The sequence below is a fragment of the Raphanus sativus genome, chromosome 6 (genome assembly GCF_000801105.2).
Source record: "Raphanus sativus cultivar WK10039 chromosome 6, ASM80110v3, whole genome shotgun sequence".
In the NCBI taxonomy this organism is placed as follows: Eukaryota; Viridiplantae; Streptophyta; class Magnoliopsida; order Brassicales; family Brassicaceae; genus Raphanus; species Raphanus sativus.
In genome coordinates this window covers 49,239,768-49,252,543 of record NC_079516.1, presented here as the reverse complement: position 1 = coordinate 49,252,543, position 12,776 = coordinate 49,239,768, and the positions used below count along the sequence as shown (strand labels likewise).

Below are 12,776 nucleotides of genomic sequence, written 5' to 3'. Positions count from 1 at the left end.
AAGCAGTTGGGGCTTAAGGCATGATTTATAGAAGAATAAAGTGACGACCGAGTCTTCTTCGAGAGACTTGGCCAACAAGAGATATCAAACATAGGTACTAGAGACGTTGAAATTGTAAAAGTCCTCTCTACTCGTATTCATTTTGTTTTTCCTCTTTCTTCGCACGTTCCTTTTTTGCTCAAATTCATACCATTTAAAATCTATTACTATAAAGAAAAGGGGACTCCCTTCTCCTCTTGCCACGTAAGAAAATAAGGTAAAGAGTGGTCGACACGTGTCTTACTTTTATTTAAACGGTGCGTTTCTTTAGTTATTTCCGATTTCGTTTGGGCTTTTTTATCATTCCAGGCCCAGAGTTATCCTAGGTTTCTCCGACACTTCGCATATGGAGTTTCAGCGCTCTCCTCTCCGTTGTGATTTTGTTATTGTTGATCGGCTTTACGTTCTCCTCTCCGTAACGGCGCATTGATTCATACAACAAAATTGATCTTGAAACTCCTTGAGCTCGAAGCTCCCATCAAGATCTACGGTAATCAATCTCTTTTTCTTTTGATCTTTTATCTGTGTTTTGTTTCGGAATCTTAGTTCGACATGATTGCTTTCATGGCTCTAAGTTTGTAAGTATTTTTTCTTAGATCAGCTCCTCCAAAGAAAGAGTTTTTATTTTTATCGGTTTTGAGTAGGTTTTGTGAAACGTGAATTGGTTCTAGCAGAATGTGATTGTATGTTTGGTGAAGTTATAGACAAGAAAGAACAAAAAAGGTTTTTTTGGGTGGATATGTGGAGTAAGATATGTTTAATCAATCATCTGATTGCATCAGATTCATCTCAAAACAGAGAGAAGTTAAAGGAGTCATAAAGATCACTTGAATTAAGGATCTTAGACTATTGTTTTGCAAGGATTAGCTGAGTATCGTGATGTAACATAGGATTGCTTTTCTTTGGTCCTTTTTTTACAAAGAACAGATATGGTGATGTGTTTCATTGGTCTCTTAAATTCACACGGATCTGTAATGTTTTTTCTCAGGTGATATTCATGGACAGTACTCGGGTTTGTTGAGGCTGTTTAGATACGGAGGCTTCCCTCCTACAGCTAACTATTTATTCTTAGGAAATTAAATGGACCGAAGGTAGCATCTTTGATTTATTTACACATCCCTAATTTGAATCAGACTCCTATTTGATATCCCTTCTTCTGTTTGCAACATAATTTTAGCGTTGTGGTCTTTCCTTCCCATTGATCTTTATATTAAGCTTCTTTGATAATAAAAGCTATTATATATCTATATATTTTGATTCAAAAACGAATTTGGATTGGTGCCATGATTCTAAGGAGATGCCGGCCAAGTAATAGGGTTCTAAAACCTTGGATCAATATTAACTTTATGTTTCATGTTGCCTATCCATAGCTGTCAGGGACTGTTCTTTACTTTATGTTTCATGTTGCCTATCCATAGCTGTTAGAGACTGTTATTTTTAATATTGTCCTTCACTAATCGTTTTATGCCTTGCGGGTTCTGGATATAGTATTTAAAGATATTTAGTGGTGAATATATGATCTTATTCCTTTTTCATTTTGCATTGCAGAACCAACCTGATGAAGTTGAAGCAAAGTTGTTCAAGGAGAGCTGGAAAAGACAGCTCAGAAGCTAAATATCAGAAGCTGTATCAGCCTTTGTATACTAAGTTATAAAAATGATCTTCAGTTCTGTAATCTCATGAGATCTTAACTGATAAAAGTTTGAATATTAAGTCTTCTCTCTGTTGCTTCTTACTTATAACATCAGTAGTATTGTGTGTTTCCTTCTTATGTATCATACATGCTTAGAAATTATATCGAAGGTATTCTGGGGTTGGATATTCAGAAATAGGATGGATAATGAGTAAGCAAGCTTCCGGGGAAGAGTTCCAAAAATCAAGACGATAGAAGTTAATACACAGATAAAAAAGGATAGTCTGAAAGGTTGGTGTGAAAATGGTGAAGATATAAATGATTATTTGAAATGAAGGGTAACAAACTTGAGAAACATGTCGAGAAGTCCTAAGCTAAGTAAAGCTAAATCAGAAACTCTTCAGATGCCGACGACGAGATAGAAAGAAAACGATGGAGGTTGCAGGCGGTCTGATAGTAGTTGAGAGAGTAGAAAACAATATGGCATTATGGATTTGATAGTGCAAAAGCAGAGTTAAAAATAGGTATAGATGATTATGAGCTCTACAATTGGGACAAGTGGAAAACGAAGAGGAGAAACAAGAGCAATAACAAACTTCTATAAATAATGAAAAGTGGCAGAAGATCCATATGTCAACGATGTTTTCACTTTTAATATGCAAACCATATGTTAATGATGCTTTGACTTTATAAAGATAGAAATGAGAAACCACATACATGAGAGGATGGACACTAGAAGAAAAATTGGAATTAGGGGAATGTTGTTACCTACGACATTTTGATTCCAAGTTCTGTGCAAATATAGCAACGTCCACTACTCTACTGTATTTTTCTTTCTTCATGTAGTTTGAACAAAACCTGTTAAGGACTACAGACTGTTTTCAGTTTAAAGAGTGGCAGGAAGGTTGAAGTACAATTTTCATTAAGAGAAAACTGTCACATTTTAATTAAAACAAACATAGACCAAGCTACTCACACTAGCAACACGTTGTTTTGTTTAGATAATATGTATAAGGTTTTCGTAACATATTTCTCTTGCATGATCATTGCAAAATTTTATTCACATGAAGGGCATAACTAATCCTATTATATTAGATTGTTCCTTGATATAATAACGAAGGTTACTGTCATTTTAATTCAATCCACAAAAAATATTAAAAATAATAACATGATCTCCAAATTCTAATCATTTTTGTTTGTTTTATAATTTCATTTTCAATTTACAATTTTTTTTTAAAAATGCTTCACAAAACTAAAATAAATTCATATAAAATAGTTTTTTCTATAGTTTTCCGTTCGTAGGACAGACCGACCCCTATAAAAATCTCCACTAAACCCAGTTCAAATAGAATTATTTAGCGTTTCCATAAAAAACTGTTTAAAAGTTCAGAATAAAATTACACAAATGGTAAAAGCATTAGTTTTTTTAATGAAAAATCTCTTTTAAAATAAAAACAGTTTATTTCATTAAGTAAACATATAACTCCACTAAACCCAATTGACTGTAATTTTAATACATAGACCAAAGTAAACATTGAAATATTTTGAAATTATATAATAATTAGATAAGTATATAATCTCTAAATTTAATAGTAAAATAAATTTAAAATTGTTTTGAAATATTATGAAAGTTAATACAATTTTACTTAATTAAATAAAACATGTTAAAGTAAATTTACATTATTAATTTATTTATTCGCCCGCCCGTAGGGCGGGGTTACCCTAGTGTTTATATATTTTTTGAAAGAAACAAAAATAATATCATATGCCATATATATTTTCTTAGAAAATCTTAATTATGGATTATACATTCTTTTTCTTTTTAAAAAAAAGATAAGGGCTTATAAACTTAATATATAGCTGACAAATCTATTAATCATCTAATGAAAGATTTTTTACTTTAATACATTATATATCTACATTAGTAAATTCATCTTCACACTAAATATAGTTATCTGTAACACATGATCACGATATATTGTCTGAAATCGTATTTCATGTGGTTAAAAGTCCTCTAGTATATGGACCACAGAGTTTTCATTTTCACTAAATTAAAGATATAGGTGTTATGTTAATTAGGTAATATACCAAAGGTCCATCGGTTTTACTATAAGACTTTGATCATGAGCTGTCACGTGGAATGAGTTGATCCACAGAGCCAAGAGAACTCTTGACATTTTCTATTGAATTGACCATTTCCGACGGTCATGCTGTCAAACAATCTCGTATTGTTTTAAAATAAAACCCTTCTGTTTAATTAATTTCAGAATAGTTGCCACTTGCCAGTAACTCACTCTTAACATTAGCAACATTAACTTAATTCGATGTTCCAGGAAAAATATTATTTCATCCATCTCCAGACAATTACTCGAACACCATGATGCATGATATGCTTTCCAACAAACAAATTATTGTACTTAATAATACACTAGTAACTAGTTCCACTAATATAACACTACAAAAACATTATCATAAACTGTATCATGTGCCATTCAATCATAAAAAACTGTATCATGTGCCATTCAATCATACACCAACAGAATAGTTGAATTGCAATAAATGAACTTATATTTATCTTTGATAAGCTTGGAAAATAGTGTAGATCGTCTGAATAACAGACAATATCAAAAGAACAACAGCAGCAAGAGCAGAGACAAAAGACCAAGGAGAACTAAAGTAAGTGTACTTGAAACTAGCCCATTCCACGTGCCAACTACTCTTGTAATACTCATTCACATCTTTAAACAAGTCGTTGAGATAACACTCCGCCATGTCGAACGCAACGTCTCTGCCTAGACTATTCACGAATCCAGCGACCTCTGCTTCTGTCCCGAAATAATTCTCTATTATGTTTTGGTCGCATAGATACTCAACGTCTTTGTAAGTGTTCATCAAACAGTCTAGTAACGTAGCGTACGTCGTGAAATGCTTTGAGCACGCCACGTGGCATTGCTCGTACGCCACGCAGTTCTGTAAGAAACTGCTCATGAAGTCGTCGACGGTGATGCTAGGCATCTCGATCGCTCCGTGTCTGAATCTCACAACGATGAAGCTCTCTGCGCCTTTAAGCTCTTTGATCTTGATGCCAGCTCTCCGGAGCTTAGAGATGCTGTGGATGATGTTTGACGGTATCTTCTTCTTCCCTGGATTGGTTATTGATCTCGCGTGAATCTCACTCTCCGGGAGGAGGCTTGATCGGACTAGGTCAAGGAGGTGTTTAGCTCTTAGGTCTTTGAACCTCGCGAGATCTTGGTGTGTTCTATGCATGGTGTTGTTGAAAAACGCAAACGCTAGAGACGGTAAAGAAGCGTTGGTCTCTTTCTCATCATCTCCTCTTGTGAGATGGAACAAAGTTTCAAGAACGAAGAAAGGTATTTGATTCTCAATACGTAGAAAGTCTCTGTAGAAAAAAGGAAGAACCCAAGCCATGGCCACGAGTGGATCGTCTTCTTGGAAAGGAACAAGTTGACTAACTTTACGAAACAGCTCAAGAATGAAACAACCATCAAGAACCATCATCTCGTTGAACTCATCTGACTCCATGTGTATTCTCTCGGAGTAACACTCTCTTGCCTCTTCCTCAACGCTCTTGACGCTCTTCATGTAATCCTCTAGGGTTAAGGATTTTGTTTGGTGGGTTCGAGTGAGAAGAGCATCTAGGTAATGCCATTTGTGTTCTTCCATCATTTGGAGGTGTGTTTTGCCTCGGTGGTACGGTCCCACCGAGACCACTCGTGGCTCATAGCATTTGCCGTTGCAATCAATCATGCTTTGAGGTACTCGGAAGATGGAGCAAGTTGGCTTTCCAGCGGCCGAGCTGAGTAACCTCGGTGGCTCCTTTAGCTTCTTATGCATACTTTCAATGCGGATCTTCAGGAGGCTTTCTCCTCCGTCGTGTGCGGAGACATTAGGCGGTTGCTCCGCCGTGTCCACCATTTTTGTTGGTGTGGAATTAGTGAAAATGATGTATTAAAAAGGTGTTGAAGGGACAGTTTTGGAACTAGAAGAGTCTTTGTGTGATTGGTATTTTTATTTTTGTGGTCCAGTTGGTTGTCACATAATTGAGGCTGGTCCATCATTATTTCAAGTATTTTAAAATTTGATGTGTATTTTTCAATGAAGGATTAATTAGCAGTTATGTTTCATGACTTGGTCCAATCATATGATCTTTCGCTGCTCGGAAGTTTCTTTGAAGAAACTAGCAGCGATTCTACTTATTTTACTTTGAGTTATTAGTTCTATAGCTCCAAAGAAAATAAGGTTTTCCATATATTATACTCAGGTGATCAATCTAGAAGGTATACAAAAATGCTAGAAAGTATTGGTTGGTGTCACAGGTTTCAATCAAGTCATCCATGTCCAAGTCCGAAAAAGCTTCAAAATATTTCGTCCAGTATGGTTCTATCCGATTATGAATCTCACATCTGAAAATAAATAAGTTCAACAGTGTGTATATAAAGCGTCGATCAGTCAACTTTACTAATTTATTTTTAATTGGTTTTGAGTTAAGAAAATGGTCATTTTAGTACAGGAAACATTGGTTATTAGAAAAGTATTTATGCTGTAATATATATTGATGTACTATGTTGCGTTCATATTCATGTGGCTTATGGAAATAAGATGTGTATACTTGTATCAAGTTTAAACTTGATTCATTCGTGAGGAACACGCTATTTAGACGTGGATCCATTTCTTGATCCTTCAATGTGAGTATTTTATTAAGGCATGAAAGTTGAATAAGCATGATCCGGTTTGTTTGGGACAATTAAACAGTATTTACGTTCAAACTTAGAGTGTTTTTTCAACAACTCATGCACACAAAGAAATCGGATCATGCGTTTGAATCCATATACCAACATGTTGACAATATTAATAGAGACATACACTACAAATTGGTGTTCAGTGACACGTGAATTTCAAGTCAGTCCAACTTTTTCTGTATTTACAAGATATGAATTACACAACATTTAAACATCAGATAAAAAAACATGCATATGGCCCTAAAAAGGATGGTCGGTCCGAGGGCTTTTCCGATTGAATATTAACGTTTGTGACATTTTCTAAGTAATAAGAAATTATGTAATTTTACTATTAATGTTATGGAGGTTAGTTTGGCTTATCAAGTCAAATATATCTAGAAACCTACTCTATTAAAATTCATTAGTTGTTCATACAGGAGAAGAGACAAGTTCATGGGAAAGTTCATCAATCAAGAAGAAGAAGATAGAAAGCTCAAGATCAGACACGGCCTCCTCCATTTCTCCACTGTGTTTTGTCCATTCTCCGGCCTCTCCTCTCATATCTTTCTGCACCACCACGTCCACATCTTCCTCCGCACCCATTCCTACTCTACATGCATTCATCATCCCCCATGTCTTCTGCCTCTCCTCATTCTTCTTGCTCCTCTCCTCTTCCACGCTTCCATTCACATCCTCATATTCTTCATCTGAATCATAAACCCTTACGTTATCATCTTCCTCGCTCTCCTCATCCTCTTCTTCTTCTCCTGACATCTTCCCTTCCAGGTCTACCGGATCCAGCCCTGCTAACTTCTCGAATCTACGTAGCTTCTTGAGTAGTCGCCTTTTCGCCCCTGTTTAGTCCAACACACATGCAGCCATTAATTTAAAACCCTTTTGGGGACCAATCCTAAGCTATGTTTCCAACTACTTTGGTCCATGAGATTGATAACTCACGTTGTACAACTTCAAAGCTGCACGAGTGGTGATTCGGATGGTCAGGCTCACGTTGGTGGTGGTCCTCGTCGTCCTCCTCTTCCTCAAGAGGGTCAAGTACAGAAACAGGGCTACATTGTTCCTTGTCTTCCTCTGCTTTATCTTCTTCTTCTTGTTCTCTCACTTTCTCTAAGCTCTCTGTCTCATCGCTATCTTCGTCCTGTTACACCTCATTTAATAAACTTTTGGTTTCACCATTTTTTGTCTTTTACTATTTTTGGCCTTGAATCACAACTAATTTTAGATATTCAAATTTATATCTATGAAGGTGGGTTTTTTAAACTATCTATATCTACATTCATCATTCTTCTATCAATATCTACATTCATTATTCTTCTATCACTTATATAACTTTTTACTGTGCATTTTCTTTAGAGTACACTCACAAGGTGGGTAGATTTTACATTTGATTTTTCTTTCCCTAAAAAGATCTCACCTTTTTGACAAACCTTGATACTGACATTTTCTAAGTCTAGCACAAGATTTGGTTTACATTAAATTTAAGACTTGACCTACTGAATTAAAAGGAAGAAAATGTCTTTTTGGTTTGAAATCTTTGAAGTTGAATATCTAGTGAGATGCAATAATCGTCATAGTGGGGAAATAAAATATGACATAATCACCCTCACCAAACCGAGGCTCTATGACATGTGTTCAGTCGAGGATAGGGGCATATTCGTCATTCTAAACTAAAAACATATTTAACCGCACTCCTGAAGAACTTGCATGACTCAGTCAATTTCAGACAGGCAATTTTCAGCAGGTCATGTGTCACTGCTCTAATCAGATGTTTTCCCATGGAATGTTTTTTACTATCTTTTTTACTGTATGATAATTTATGACTTGTATAATTGGCAGTGAATTTATTTAGGAATAATTTCGAAAAGAATCAAAAACAAAAGTTGATAATATTTAAAACTAAGGAAATAAGCCGTTTTGCTTATAATTCACCTTTAAAGTGTTATGGTTTAGGATTTTTGATTTATAATTTAGTTAGATTTTTTATTTTAATTTAATTGTATTTTACTAATTAGTTACTTTTATTAGGTTCTTAGATTTTATATGGCTAACAATTTTCAACAAAATTAAGAAAATATTGGAAATTTATTATCACAGAAAATAGTATATTTATTATAGAAATTTAATGTGTGTTTTTAATATGTGTGAACAAACTTAAATTATTATCTTTCTGAAGAGTAATACTTTCCAAAATTTATATTAAATTTTAAGCATTTCCTTGAAAAATAATTAACTGAGATATTAAGACAAACCTCTGAACTGCGTCGCGCCGGAGAAGTAGCCGTCGACGTGAAGTGGGGAGTCTGGTGACCGGAAGTAGAAGGAGTTGTATGGAGGACGAAATGAAAAGGGCTCTCACAAAAGCACTTATCATCAATCTCCACCAACCGCTCTCGCCGGCTACTACTGCTCGTCTGTTCCGACCCGCGTTCAGACAAAACCGCGTTTCCATCAGCGTTGTCCAGACACGGTTTCGCTTTACGGTTAGTTAACCGCTTCAAAACAGACCCCAACATACCAAACGCGTATCCTCTGTTCCGAGCTCTGTTGTTAGTCTTGTCAGCCTTCTCGGACTGCTGCTTCTGAATCCTCGCAGCCGCTTCCAGCAGGATTGCGGCGGTTCTTGCAGGTATATGAAGGAAAACTCCACGGTCACGACTCTTCTTGTTCGCCGGAGAACGGAGTTCAAAGAGAGGAGACTTTCTAGGATCGGGAGGAGAGTTGTTATGAGTCGCGAAGAAACAAGAACGCTCGCACGAGAACAAACCAGGAGGTAGAACGGTGGCGTTTTCAGACTTTCGTTTCTTGACACGCAAAGTGGAGCAGCCCATCTGAGACCTAAGGTCGGAGATGTAGTGGTTGAGATGAAAAGGTTCTTGGTCATCTTCAAGAAGCTCATGTAGTAAGTGTTTCTTCTTCTCACCACCAGCCATGGAGACAAAACTACCACTCTAAACTTTGTGTGCTCTTTCTTATAAGAAGAGAGAGAGGTTTGGTGAAGAGAGTGAAAGATGAGGAACAGTTATAGACAAAGGGTAAGACATTGGATAAAGAGTCAATGCTTGGATTTGGCTATTTCCTAGCATCTTGAAAAAGAAAAATAAAATTAAAGTTTTGGTGTCTTTATATTCTTTCTTTTTTTCATATTGAAATGTAATATATTGTACATGTGTTTTTGTTCAAAGGTGATTTTGTTGGTTTAAAGAAAATTTAGTTGACATATTATTTTCAGGTGTGGGCCTTTAAATGCTCCTGAAAAAAAAATAGAGTTTACGTGTAAAAATTCAAATAGTCTATTTGTGGATTAATGATGTAGGATCCTGATATTAATCAATTTTTTTTTATCAGCCAGAGAAATTTGACTGAGCAGTAAGTAATTTCAATCACCTGGATTGTAAATGCACTCGAGTAATGCAAGCACAATCAATTTCTCATCATGTAAGGGTCAGATTTCATTGTCATGATTCATGTACGTTCGGTCCACCTGTTGTAGGAAGATGAAAACTGGGATGCTGGTTTGCACTTGTTTTTTCCATTGTGTCTAGCTTGCTTGAAGACTTGAAGTTCTTATATCGGTATGCGAGTCATTCTATACCGTAGTTAGTTTATATTTGCCAGTTTATTGCTCATTTAGAAGCTAACTTTGTATACGTGCTAGTAAATACTCCAAGAAAGAAAAATCACAATTTGTAATGGGTAATCTTATCTTTAAAACACACAACCACTTCTCGCAGATGCTAATTTTCTGATGATTTGAAGACTGAAACTAATAATGATTAATTTTTCTTCACTATAAAAAGTTTGTTTATATGTATTTCATGAGATTTATGACTAATTTTTAAAAAATATGTGACATATCGTAAGAAAACACTAAACATGAACCAGATGTTGATAGTACAGTATCTATTTACATTTTCTATGCTATCGAACTACCCACCTTTAGCTTGAAACAAAAAAAATACAAGTTGAGTGTTTAATTTTCGTATTATTAAAGATAAACTGTGTTTAATTATATAACTGGACTGATGTTAACTGGATTTGAAAGCAATAAGATATGGTTTTAGTGATAACAATCTCATATGCACTTGACTTAATTCCTAACTAGATCTCGACCCGGCCCGTGCGACCGCACGGGTATTAATTTTCAGTTTTAGTTTTTGTTTATTTATACTAAATAGTATATTTATAATATTTGATCGTTTTATATTGACTAAGCTAGGGATGAGTATCTGGATATCCATTCGAATTCGGTTAAAATCTATTCGGGTTTGAGATTTTCGAGTTTAAAGATTCTAGCTCTTTTCGGGTATTTATAAACGTTGGTTCCGGTTGGATTTGGAACTTTGCGGGCTTGATAACCCGTTTAAATTATTTTTAAATTTTCAAAATTTATATATCTTTAAATATCCTTAAATCTAAAAAAATATAACATGTAAATTTGAGTAATGTAAGCTAAAGTACCTAAATTAAAAATTAAAATAGGTTTAACTTGAATATTTGGATGAAGAATAAATATATATTTTAAGTATTTTTTGTGTTTTGATTATTGTTTATCTAATTTAGATGTTTACTTTTGATTATTTTTTTATATTTCAAATATTTTAAACAACTTAAAATAGCTTATATCTTGGATATTAACTCGAAAAATAACTAAAATATTGAAGTAGATAAATATGATTTAAATACATTCGAATATCTGAAATATTTTGTTCAAATAAGGTTTGGTTATGGTTTTCTAGATACCAAATGGTAAATCCTTTTTGATATTATCTAATTTCGTTTCAAATTTGGTAATATTTTTTCGTTCAGATTTGTTAAATGAATAGTTGATATTATAATTTCCATGAATTGTTTGTCCAATAAAAATGTATTTTTTTAACTTGACATTGATTTAATTGAGAAGTTAATGAAGTGTATTTAATTCAAATTTAATTTTAGAAAACAGATTAATGTAAGTGGAAAAGACAAATCATTAAAATAGAAAATATTATTTAATTGTGTATTTAATTCAAATTTAATTTTGGAAACACATTAATCAAAGTGGAAAAAACAACATTAAAATATGAAGTATTAATTAATGTCAATAGCATGAAAGTGTAAATACACTGAAAACTAAGAGTATTTTTATATGTGTACTTCTGTTTTAATAAAGTAGATCTGAATATATCTGATTTAGTGATAGATAATTCAAAAGGAAAGACACCCCATGTTCCACATTTAACGTTACCGGGCATATCACGAAATCTATCGTTGATTATTTATCTCAAGAAATCTCGTATATCAGTGGTCAGAATATTAACTTACACTCATCCGGAAAGTAGTATCTGACTATGCTGAAATCAAGAAAATTAATCATACAAAGTATAGACTAAGACAAATCAATTTTATCACAACTATTAAATAATAAATATTTTAGCAAAGATAAAAATTATTAACTAATTTATAGATCGGATATTGGTCACAAAAAAAACATATTCTATTTCGTCTTTATATAATTTTCGAGTAATGAACATGTTCATATCTTTGTCGTAGTATATCTATGATTAAGATCATAAATGTTTATATTATCTTCACCCTAACAAACACGAAACAAAAGTAACTACTAATCCAACGACTAATTTGTCCTACGTACTCACTACTCATATATTGTCCACACGTGAAAATTTGCCAATACATAAACACAAAATAATATGCACATACACATCGTATTATTGTATCTTGAAAATTGAAATACAAATGAAAAAAAAAAATATGAGTACTTCTTTTTTTTGCTAAAAAAAAAGAAGTACTCATATTGACAAATAAAGGTTCGCACCATAAATGAGATAGAAAAGTTGTAGGCTTTACAGCTGGGTACTCCCTTTAATTAAATTCTCAGCATCTGTGGACTTTAGGTCTGTATATTTATATAGTATACAGGTGATATTTTCACTATGGTTCGACCTGTAATTTCATGTGGCACTACAGTTTAGTTTTGGCTTGAATATTGAAAATTGATTTGAAGAGAAGTTGGGGATCATATGTTTTATAATTGGTTTACTGTTCATCCACTCATACCTATTTCTAATAATTGTCAAATCTGTGTGTTTAATGGCTTATTTTATTCTTTTTGTTGTCTCAATATGAATGATTTCTTTCATAAAAAGCGAAGTCCACTAATTATCACAGCGTATATAAAAACAATTAATTGCAATTTGGTACTAATATACTGTAATAACTAAGGCGAGAGCACCTTGTAGGGACGACACTGTTTGTTCTCGGATGGCACCATGCCTAGAGATTTAAATACTAACCTAATCGACTTGAAATATAAAACACGAAGAGGAAATACAAAGCTGTGGTATTAGTTA

At 33.9% G+C, this 12,776-nt stretch overlaps 2 protein-coding genes and 1 long non-coding RNA gene across 3 annotated transcripts; 1 reads left to right on the top strand and 2 right to left on the bottom strand.

Moving 5' to 3' along the window:
- The first annotated feature begins 342 nt into the window (after positions 1-342).
- Positions 343-1,834, top strand: LOC108820856 (uncharacterized). The gene is made up of 3 exons (XR_008936107.1): positions 343-529; positions 1,028-1,130; positions 1,588-1,834. It is a non-coding gene; the product is annotated as an uncharacterized LOC108820856 (long non-coding RNA).
- A 2,383-nt stretch (positions 1,835-4,217) lies between these two features.
- Positions 4,218-5,764, bottom strand: LOC108810065 (UPF0481 protein At3g47200). Its single transcript, XM_018582196.2, has one exon. It carries the CDS (start codon positions 5,606-5,608, stop codon positions 4,244-4,246), a length of 1,365 nt encoding a protein of 454 aa, XP_018437698.2. The 5' UTR covers positions 5,609-5,764; the 3' UTR covers positions 4,218-4,243.
- A 1,039-nt stretch (positions 5,765-6,803) lies between these two features.
- LOC108806892 (uncharacterized) lies at positions 6,804-9,494 on the bottom strand. Its single transcript, XM_018579100.2, has 3 exons — positions 8,679-9,494; positions 7,369-7,567; positions 6,804-7,265 (listed from the first exon to the last, which is right to left on the bottom strand). Exons 1-3 carry the CDS (start codon positions 9,357-9,359, stop codon positions 6,841-6,843), a joined length of 1,305 nt encoding a protein of 434 aa, XP_018434602.2. The 5' UTR covers positions 9,360-9,494; the 3' UTR covers positions 6,804-6,840.
- Between the last annotated feature and the right edge of the window lie 3,282 nt (positions 9,495-12,776).